General features: G+C 41.7%; 1 protein-coding gene across 1 annotated transcript in view; it reads left to right on the forward strand.

Moving 5' to 3' along the window:
• Positions 1–11,525, forward strand: part of pacrg (PARK2 co-regulated) — a gene marked incomplete at both ends in the record, with an annotated part of 134,527 nt that overhangs the window by 64,897 nt on the left and 58,105 nt on the right. The window contains one exon of the mRNA XM_083924576.1: positions 7,676–7,825. Within this exon, the coding sequence (XP_083780702.1) occupies positions 7,676–7,825 (150 nt within the window). The remainder of the gene's footprint in view (positions 1–7,675; positions 7,826–11,525) is intronic.

Here is an 11,525-nt window from a genome sequence, read left to right on the forward strand (position 1 = left end):
TGTCTACTCTCAAGGTTTTCAAATCACACATAACACAGCTCCTTTCCCAAGTGACCCCCTGCGTGTTGATGTGATTTTACCTGCACTGCGTACCCCAGACACTGATGGGAAAATGTGGTTATCTCGAGACTGAAGAAGAAATGTACAAATGCTAGTATTGTGTCCGCCGAAATACAATTAGAGTCTTGTTTCCATGAAGCTCTAAAGAAAGTTAATACCACAGGTATAAAGTGAGGAGGAGAGAGAAACCAGTGATGAAAACTATGAAAATATCGTATCTTATTTTTTACAAAGGACCATTATCACAGCAATTTTCAACCATTTAAATACTTTTCAAATAACACATGCAGCAAAAATGTCCCTACTATTTTATTAACTTACATTACTTTTACAAACCTTTATTTTATGAGTGGCTGACAGCCAATTAATCTTTGCAGTTAAGAGTTCAATTTTAGTCTTAATAAATATTTATCTCATCATTTGTTTATTTACTTCTTTGATGCATTTTGATTTGTGTTTGCTGATCTCAGAGTCTAGAAGACATTTTCAGATACTTAAAGTGCAGCTAGCTGCAGCCTTAAACAAATGAGAAGCTAATAACACACACAATTAAAAAAAGACCTAGTATAGTACTGTAGGTAGGAACCACGAGGTATCATAAAAATAAAGTCTTTTGTAATTTTCTCAAAATGGACCTAGTTTCAAAAATACATGAGAAAATAGAAACAGTATTATGAATTTTTTAAATAAGTTATTAAATGAATATTAAAATGCACCTAAATTTATGTATTTACGTATTTTTGAACGATTACACACAATGACACTCTCAAACCCATCTCAGACAATATTTATTTATTTATTTGTTTATTTCGGGCATGCCAGTTAGATAAATCATCATCACACATTATCTTGGTTTATAATTCACATGACCGAAAGGGAAATATTGCAGCAGCAATGGAGTGCAACCGAAATAGAACAACATACTTTACCAGGAAAAGACTCACCTGTTTTACACACTTGCGCTACAACAGATTCTAACATTGCCATACAACCAGTCCTGTGACAAGTCCTAATTTGGTTCTGCACTCATACAGTTCCTATTATTACATTAACCCTCAGGGCGAAGCGTCCTTGTTTTTGCACTTGCCGGAAGAGGTTGACTCTAAAAGCATGCCTGATAATCTGCCATGTGCAATGTGGTGACATGCTACTTTTAAATGTGTCAGCGTGGTGTACCTCCTTACCTTTCCAAGCTAACACGCGCACACTGTCACAAACATTCATACACACACACACACACACACACACACACACACACACACACACAAGTTGGCAGATGGAGATAGGCGAAAAGGTCACATCTCAGGTCAGAGTGGTCCATGACTACAGACATCCAAATATACAGCAATTTGGACATGAAAGGTTTCTTTTGTGGCAAATGCGAGGAGGATCAAAGTACAAAGAAGTAAGAGGAATGCAGCGTGTGGCGTTTGTTGGAAGATTTTAACATACACACACACACACACGCGCGCGCGTGCACGTCTTTTGTTTGGCGCCGCTGCCAAGTGAAGTGTCAGTTTCAAAGTTGGAGCCTTTAAGTGGCAAGGGCAATCGGCTGATAGTGTGTGTGTGTGTGTGTGTGTGTGTGCGTGTGTGCGTGTGTGTCTGTGTGTGTGTGTGTGTGTGTGTGTGTGTGTGTGTGTGTGTGCGCGTGCATTCGTGCATTCGTGCGTGCGTGCGTGCGTGCGTGTGTTGTTTAAGTGTGGTTTTTGGATGTCTGTGGAGGCAGAGGGGCGTAACGGCAAACACAAGGCACGGCCGTTGGAGACACAGTGACAGACTGACCCTGGCACAAAGTCTGTCACCACACTACACACTGCACTGTGCACACGCACAAGATCTTAACCATTACACGTCTGACAGTGAGACTATAGTTTTGTGTTTGCGGGAGTGTTAGTACCGTGTTTTTGACTACAATATTCTAAAAAGTAGCGTTTTAGTAAAGTAACATTTGTTGGATACTTCCGATTGCCTTGTCTCAAAGGCAGTGGGTTTTTCGAAAGGGTTTTTGTTAAGATGCCTGAAATAAGGTCCAACACAAGCTTAAGGCATTTTCATCTTTTATTATATATATTTTTTTATGAAAAAAGTGACTTGAATTGGGATTTGACTTGACTTAACTAAAGCCCAGTTCAGACCAATGATTCTCAACGCAACGCAACAGTTTTAGAACGTCGCAGGGGAAAGTATCAGCGGTGTGAACTGACCTGCCTCGTTGCGAATCCAGCCGGCTGATTCAGTTTGTCAAATCGCCAGCAGCTGGTTTTAGAACGTAATACACGTCACCTGTTTCAACAGCCAATCAATCAATCGGAGGCTCAATAAGCGCGTGAGAGAGAGAGAGGAAAAAGAAACAGAGAGAGACGGAGAGAGGGAGGGTCGAGCGAGCAATATAATAATAATGAATAAGAAGAGGGAGCGCCAGCTGTAATCCAGAACAAAACAGTGAATCAGGGAAATCAAACGGTATTTTCTCTGTTTCATCTCTACAGAAATGCAGCTGTAGCGAGTATCTCACTGTCTCTGCCCTCGTTTATATTTTATAATGCTACAAATTATATCCAGTTACGAAATAAGCCTGAAAAGTCAGAGTTTAGAACGGAAGTACAAAAAAGCCGTTGCTATGGAGATGATGCATCGTCTCACCTCGTCTCATTGGTCTGAACAGGCGGATTTCAGAACATTGCAGACTTTCCGACGGTCTGAACTGGGCTTAAGGACTCAACCTGTCTTGACATAACCTGTGACATAACTTGATTTGACATGCCCAAGAAAAACAATTACTTGGGACCAAGTAACTCGAGTTACATGTTTGGTAAATGCTCTAATTGTGAATTGTGAAGCTTGAACGTGTCATAAATTATTGAAAAAAATGAGTCCACAAGCCAGAGATGGTGACTGTGTAGTTACCTGGTGGGTTTTTGTATTTATGTATTTATGCTTCAAAAATAATAAATGTGGCATCCATTCATGAAGATTATCTCGCTGAACAAAACGCGGCATCATCGTAAACTTTTGTTTGTCACTGAGTTTTTTTTCTGTGATAACCCTATCCTGGGCACCAGGGCGAGTCTAACTTCTGGGTTGGCCTAAAAAAATACATAATCGCTACAGCTCTCTATGCAATATGCTGTTTCACAGGTGCATGATATGCCAGCTTTTATTATACAGCTTCAGTTTCAATATTTGGACAACCTACTGTCCATTTTGCCCTTCCGTAAGAAGCACCCACTTTACACACAACTTGACATTATGCACAGAGCAACCGGGCCACTCGGTAACTTAGACAGTAGTTTATGAATTCAAGCCCTTCAGCAGTTTTGGTCCTTTTCCTCTGGGAGGCCAGACCAAAGGTGATGGTTATGCTCCTCATGAAAACACACACTTCACACTGATAATGGAATTTTAAATGGCCTGCTCCTTATTAACTTCTCGGTTTATTAAAAATCAGGCCTGTTTCGCCATCCACAAGGCAAAGCCGCCAGTCCGCGTCTCTGTTGCAGATTAATTACTTTTCTACGGAGCACGGAAGAAGGAGGGATGGTGGAAATAGGAAGAAAGTAAAAAGCCGTCTGCAGTCTAAAATGGCAAGATATATATTTTTCTCTGCTGACGTTAATACATCTTCAGTGTGGCTGGCAGGCTCTTATCTGCAGAGCGACTGAGTCACGTCAGGCCCTAGTGAATTTTGATGATGACTGCAGGTCACCCAATGAGAATACACAATGAAGGAGGCTCTGGCTGACATTATGCTCTGAGGCCATGTCCTCAGTGACTTAAGACTGAACTCTTTCCTACTGTCACCCCGTTCCCTTCACCCCATGTTAGAATACTACCTTATACGTGTAAAAAATAAATAAAGACACTTTTAGTTATGGATTTAATGCATCTTTGTGGATTTGATGAATATAAAGGGTGTTTTCTTCCCTAAAAGTGTTTTTTGGGAAGTAACCACTGGTAAAATAACCAAAAAGCTGAATGTGCAGAAAGAATATGGCAAATGGTTTTAGTAAGTAAAGACAAAAAAAGATCCTGCTCAGCTAATCAGTACCATGGGGACTTAAGAAAGGGTAAATGTTACTGAAATGCTGGGCTTTGGGTTTTTCCGGCTCCCTTAAATAGAGATGAGGATTCAGAGCCATGCCTCCATTGAGCCTCAGTTGATTGGCATAACATTTGTTCAGCTTTGAACCAAACTGAGACTTTCATTACAAAAAAGATCTCCAGTTACGCCTCTGCACGGGAACATCTCCTTCTGATCTAAAAAGTATATTTATACTATGAGCCAGAACAATTCATCACTAAACTCTCCAACGTGTCACCCTACCTCTGACATTTCACAGGAAACAGAATACAAGGTCACCACTGTTTTATTTCCACACTGAATATGAAACAGGTCCTTGCATGAATAGATTATTACTTTATTCAGATTTGTCCCAACACAGGTTTTATACCAGCATTAATATATCAGGCTCTCGGCTGCCTCCCCCGCTCTTTTAAGATTTTTTCCTTTCTCTCTCTCTTTTTTTTTCTAGCGAGGCGCGAGTGCCGATGAATAATTGAACAGTCCCGCGGTCCAAATGTCACAGCAGGGAAAATTGTTTGTGCTGGCTGGTAATTAGAATTTCATTGTTTGTTATGTAGGTTTGAAATTCCTGTCATTCCACATTCCACCTTATCTTGGTGATGGCAGATATCTGGGCGCTAGTCTATCTGGGGAGACACTAAGGCAGAGATGGAGAGATGGCATGAAGCACAATACATTAGCTCATTCAGCATCATCTTCACTGCAGGTCCTCTTGTAGAGCTCCCCCCCCCCCCTACACACACACACACACACACACACACACACACACACACACACACACACACACACACACACACACACACATTTCTCACAGAGACAAAGAGAAACTCTCAAATGGACACAAAACAAAGTACATGGTTCAACTTTACAACGTTAGAACGGGTGTGCATGATCGATGTGTGTTTGTTATGCGTGAGTGTATGCTTTTGACAGCTTTGTATTTACATATGAGCTGTTTTAGCACAGGCAGTGGGTGATGCAGTATGCTCCGATCTCTGACTGCTCTAACTGTCACACAGTATTTTAGGGTTGTCACTCTCTTTCTCTTTTAGTCAATTTCTCTGTCAATCTCGATATGGTGCTAGGGATGAAAGTTGGATTGGTGAATCCATAGTAATAATATGACTTGCAGTGGATGAGGAAGATAGAGTCCCTGTGGAAGATGGAGGGCTGTGGCCATAGACATAGAATTGCTGACAAAACCAAATTACGATAGTTGTTAGTTGTCATGGTGACAAGACACGTCAGTGGGGCCGTAAAGCGTGTCGCAGCTCGCTGGGAGGACAGCAAACACAGCTCCGGAGATGTAGGGGGTGAGGAGTAGGGAACATTTGACCCAGTGGCAGCGGGTCGGAGGACCGTGGCTCGTTTTCTGAAACCAATGGAGCATGAAAACACGGCATAAAGAGCAAGTCATCAGCTAACCAGCAGACGGCTGGCCAGTAAACTAGCTTGCCAACTCCACCATGCTCCCCAAACCACACCGGTCACCGGAAATGAGACGAACAAAGTTTTTATTCATAGCAAGGAAGCATTGAGTTGTTAAATTTCACTAATTTAGCGGCTGGCGACTACTGTACTCCACTGCTAGTTTGGCCGTTACTGCAAAACCTCACCTCCATAACTTCAGATTATACGGACGTTCATACAGAAGTTAGTGCATTGCTTGGTATGCAATGGTACACATAAAAATGGCCCCACTGACAAATCAGCTATGTTGATTTGAATGTCCTTTCTATCCATTCTTCTTTAATGACTGAGGCACAGCATTTCTCTGCATTATTGCTGTTGACTGAGCAAGCGCTGAACCAAATAAGCAGCATTGCCTCCTTTCTGCTCGTTAAACACTTAAACACTGGCCATTTGTTCCGAGAGAGTTAATGTGACCTAGGGCTGGGTGATGTGACAATATATATTGTCAAAACGATATCATATTTTTCTATATCATTTCTATCGCAATGTTGAAAAAAATATGTACTTCATATTCATTTTGCACTAAAGTTCTTAATAAAATTCGAGGCTAGTCAGTACTTTTCACTTGTCAAGTATTCACACTGGAGTACATAAAAATAGGTCTGACCATGTGGTTATTTCATTTAGACTTTTTTTTTAATTTAATCATATATAATTATTACTCATAAAGGCTATATTGTGATAAATACTGAGATTTTAAGTGATAAGGATGCAAGAGTTGGGCCATATCCCCCAGACCTAAGGTGACCAGCCTTTTTGCAAAGTCAGGTCATGAGAAAAGAAGAATTGAAAGAGGAAATAGAACATTTCATTTAGAAGAATATGTTGCAGCAGACTTTATCAGTGCTTCAGATTTCACTAAATGAATCTATAATTTGTGGCATGTGTCTGTGAGACTGTGCGGATACTCAGCATATCCATTTCTTCTCTTTAAGACCAAAAAAACCCTGCTTGAAATACTTTTTGGTGTCATTTTCTCGTGTCTTTTGACATATTGAACATTTCTCTTGTTTAGCTTTTGATATCCGGCAGTAAGTGGATAGTTTCTCGGTTCTGAATGCTTCAAAAACAAGTACCTCTATCCTTCTTTTTCTTTTTTTTTCTATGCCTCTCTCACCTACTAACACATTTTTCCTCTTCCCCACCAACCACAAGCTCTCAGTGTCTCTTCTCACACTCTGTTCCTTTTGTTTTGACTCTTTCTTTTGAAATGTTGTTTTTTTTCCTGCCTTTCATTTCTGTGTTGTATGTGCTTACCGGCTAAATAGGCGCTCTGATGCCAGTACCGTCGTCTTTTACTGAAAGTAGGCATCAAATGACAGTTTAAGGTTTCATAAAGATAAATAGCTCAAGTTTGTTTGTCTAACTTGTGGTATGCTGACAGTCCGCACAGGGAATTACCAGCAGCACTGGTGCTGAAGCTCACATACAAAAAAAAACTTAAAAACACACAAATAAAACAAGCATTAAGTGATAGAAAAATCTGTCAGTCTTAGTTGTTAATCACAGTTATTTCCTAACCCTTTGCCCTCCGCCTGTCACATCTCTTCATCTCTCTTTCTCTGACATTTTGTCTTTTGTTTCCCCCTTCCCTCTTTCTCTCTCTCTGATTTTGTCTCTTTTGATCTCTCTAGCCCTCCATCTCTCCCACCATCACTCCCTTTTGTTCTCTCTATCAGTAAGAGATGGAGTTAAGTGCAGCTGTAGGCCAAATAGCCCAGTGATTGGCTCTCACTTACTCCTACCTCCCCAGTGCATTTGAAATCACTGATTGCAGACAAGCCAGTCTAAATCAAAGCCCAGCTATAAAAGAAATGCTTTCAAGGGAAAGGGAGTGTGTGGGGGTTAAGTTTATGTGTAATTTGATTGTGACTTTATGCTAAGTCCACTCGTATGTACCGTATAGTTGTAGTATCTACGCATTTACTGTACCTTCACCCGCCTGAACAAACAACCTTTGAATCAGATCAGATCTTAAAAGTGACCGTTTGTCCTAACAGCACCTTCTTTCTTGACTTCTAGTAGCTGACCTTTGACATTTGTCCTGTCCTCTAGATGCCCTGAATACGAGGAACCGGCAGGTGATCTGCACCACCTTGAAAGTCCTGCAGCATCTAGTGATGTCCGGAGATATGGTGGGAGAGGCTCTGGTTCCCTATTATAGGCAAATCCTCCCTATTCTCAACATCTTCAAGAATATGAATGGTGAGTTCCATACCATGCAAACGGTTGAGGTGTTAATTCGCGAACAGATGGCGTGTCAGCATGATGAGGTTTTTGTAGAGCATCCATTGTGAGGGCACTTTCCTTTGTGTTAGAAAATTTTTTTTTTTGTGCCAGTACTGCTACTCTGTCAGTGTGTTGAAGAGCAGCAAACATTTACAACCCTGTGAAAGGCACTGATCGGTATTAATGTGCAGTGTGGAAATTGTTTTTAAGCTGCTGTGGTTAGGTTAAACCACAATGCTGCTCAGTTCTGGGAAGTGCTATGCAGATGTTCTGTGCCTCTTCTTATTTGACCGTGACTACCGGAAAGCATCCTGTTTTCTACCTTTTGTTTTTTTTTCTGTTGATGCAATGTATGTGCCTGTCCCTGAATCCTTTTTTTCCCTTTCCTCCCACCACTTTAACATCCACTTGACAGAGAAGCTCCATTTTGTCCTCTGTGCTGTCAGTCAGGCTGCATTGTGCGGCGCTGTTGAGGAGGAGACTTTGTCCTTGCTCTCTCTGAAAGCCTCCACCTGGGTGACACCAAGACCTGGGGAGATTGGCATCAGATAGGCAGGCCTCTTTGTGTGGCTGTGTCAAAGCACTTAGCATGGTGTGACATGATGTGGGCCCATTGAAGGCTTAGAGGCACAAACACCGCTCGCCACACAGTCAGAAGGATGTGGAGAGTGACATTGTGAATCAATCATTTAAACACAGGCTTTACCAGGATAAAACACAAGGCTTTAGTCCCTTAATCAATATCCAATTTGAATCTGTTGTCTCTTTAATTCCCTTACATTATCAGTTACCATTTGCTGAGGTCCAAATAAAAAGGGAAGACGTGAGCCGACAGAGATAGCGGGGGAAAGACAAAGGATGGAAAAGAAAAGCCAGCCTTATTAGCGCATGGCCATATGCAAATCTCCTCTGTAAATTAGCTGTCAAATCAATCTCCTAAACCGTTTTTGAAGCGTGACTTTTCTCCACCACAGCGCAGGCTCAGCAGTTGGTCGGTGAACCCCACCAGGAATAGTTTTATCTCTGCATGCTAGTTACCGTGCCCAGCCTGTCTACCTGCCTGCCTGCTTGTCTGCCCTCCTCTGGCGGGCATCGATTAGACCAGAGCCAACCTCTCACCTGGCAAACGTCCCTGCTATTGACCTCTCCCAGAGAGACCATTCTGGGCCAAAGAGGGGTCCATACAGCTGCCAAAACACAGGACCCAATGGGCTAAACAAGGCAAGCGCTTCCCGTCACAACTCTATAGGCATCCAGTACAGTTTCTCTCTTTTTTCATCTTTTAAAGATTAATAGATATATAGCTAGATGGATTATTAATTATTTCCAGTGTTCCATTTCCAACTGGAGCTTTACTGTTAGATGTCTGTTAGCTGTTAGTTCATGTCCTGCACCACCCACTCTCTGCTAACACACAAAGACACACCTTAAAATACAGTGTACACGTCTCTTTTGGGGACCAAACACTCACAGTGAATCATAACTCTGTGTTATTTCTCTTTAATACGTAAATATTTCAGGATTGTTGTTTTCCCACACTCTTTCTCCCTCTACGTGTGTGAGCCTTTGTCTCTGGCTTTCTTCTGTTTTATGTGGCGTGTTTATATCGATATCAAAGCTTTCATTGAAGTCCATCTATTATCTAATATCACTTATATACACCTCCAGCTCCATCCCACGCTCAGTCGGCTGTCTCAGTCAGAGCCAGCACGCTGCCTCTAGCAGACAGGCATGATCATTGTGTTTAATACACGAGAAGACACAGAGGACTGTCTAGTAGTGTGTGTGTGGTAACATCTCTCTTTGACTCTCCCACACTGTAACTCACAGAGCTTGCATGGCATGTCTCTTATCTCCTGAGCCACAAACAGGCCACTGTCCAGTATGTGCCAAATGTGTGTGTGTGTGTGTGTGTGTGTGTGTGTCTACATTTGTGTACATCTGTCATGAATGGATCTGTTGTGTCTCATATGCAGCTGCTGACTTCAGTGTGGATGAAGGCCCCAGCTCTCTTTCTCTGTGTCTCTCAGTTCACTGTCTGCCAGCCCCGGGCACACAATGCAGACACCACGACATGCTCACATATACATTCAGACACATATATATATATATATATATAATCGCACACTGTCCCAGCTACAAAAGCAGACTTTTTCCCCGTCTCCCCGGTTGTTGGAGCTGTGAATCAATATGCTGACAGCCACTGCTGCAGCGTCAGGGCTACTGTTAGATATCAACAGTATCTCATCATGGGACAGATCCCCCAGGCAGTGTTCACACACTCCCGCTGTGTCGCTCCCACTCTGAGACAGGGTTGTGACCTGTTAAATTGGTCTGTATACAGGCCTTATCTGAACCATTTTTCCAGGGTCAGAGCTGGAGCGTTACAGCCATCTCCAAAATGGACCCTCGGGTGTCCTCCCACTCAGACGGAGCACTTGACCAGGGGAGCACACTCACACCCCGCATGCTCCGCCTCTCTGGCCTCTCTGGGATCCAGGCCTCTGAAGAAGGAGCAGCTCTATTGTTCAATGAGGGAAAAAAAGAATGTGGCTGTTTAACTCCAGGCAGCCGGCTGGCATTCTTACCACTGACACAGTAATGCGTCATTTTGAAGTGCAGCAATAATGAGCAATCACATAATATCACCGTCCTTGATGTACCCCTTTGTCTCCTGAATCAGCGCTCCCAGCTTTTGTTTGCTTTGTGCCTTTTGTACGTCAGCTGTGTTTGTGTGTGTGTGTGTGTGTTTGTGTGTGTGTGAGAGAGAGAGAGAGAGAGAGAGACAATGTTGAGGATAGAGTAGGAATTCCTCCAATGCGATTTGCACGGCTCTCTTGTTTGCTTGCTGTGATGAATCTTATCCCTAATGAAATGCAACAACGTTCCTTATGAAGGAGGGATGTGCTCCCTCATCCAGCAAATTTCTCCTCTGAGCTCAAGAGGAAGGGAACTCATCTGCTGTACGTCATTTTAGGAAGAGAGAACAAGAGTTTGGAGTTCTGTAAGGCAGCAGAGTGAAAAATATTCTAGGGTTTTGAACAGGGGTCGAATGGACGGCACTACTGACTTTACTTAGTGTAGTGGCCAGACATGAGTGACCTGCATTAAATGTAGCTTTTTTCTTCATTGACATTATGAAATTGAGTTTTTACGCTTTAACCTTACATAAAACTGTGATAAGTTCCACACAGTTAGATCTACATATTTTAAATTGGTAGAGGACACTGGTGTTCTGTATCTGTAGACAAAAAGACAATTTTGTGCACCCCTGGTCTTGATATTAATTTTGAAAATAATTTATATCTGATGATGCTGCATCAGTCTTTTTATTTTACCTGCATACATTTTACACAAACATTTAGTTATGAAAATATGTATGAGTAAATACATTTTACAGCTGAACATTACACTTTATCAGAGATAACTGTAAAAAAAAGAAAAAAAGTGTGTGTGTATATATATATATATTAAAAACATAATCTAATTAATTAGAGGCTTTGTAATTAATGAATCGCGATTAAGCGCGTATGAATATTTGACACAAGTAGCAACATTTTTCAATTTAAATCGATTTTGATATATGACTTAATATATTATGAAAAATAAAACAGTGCTTAGTACGGTATATTCAAGAAAAGTGGAAACCTTACATTGCAAAACTATTTATAATAAT

The sequence above is a fragment of the Echiichthys vipera genome (assembly GCF_963691815.1).
Source record: "Echiichthys vipera genome assembly, chromosome: 12".
Taxonomy (NCBI): Eukaryota; Metazoa; Chordata; class Actinopteri; order Perciformes; family Trachinidae; genus Echiichthys; species Echiichthys vipera.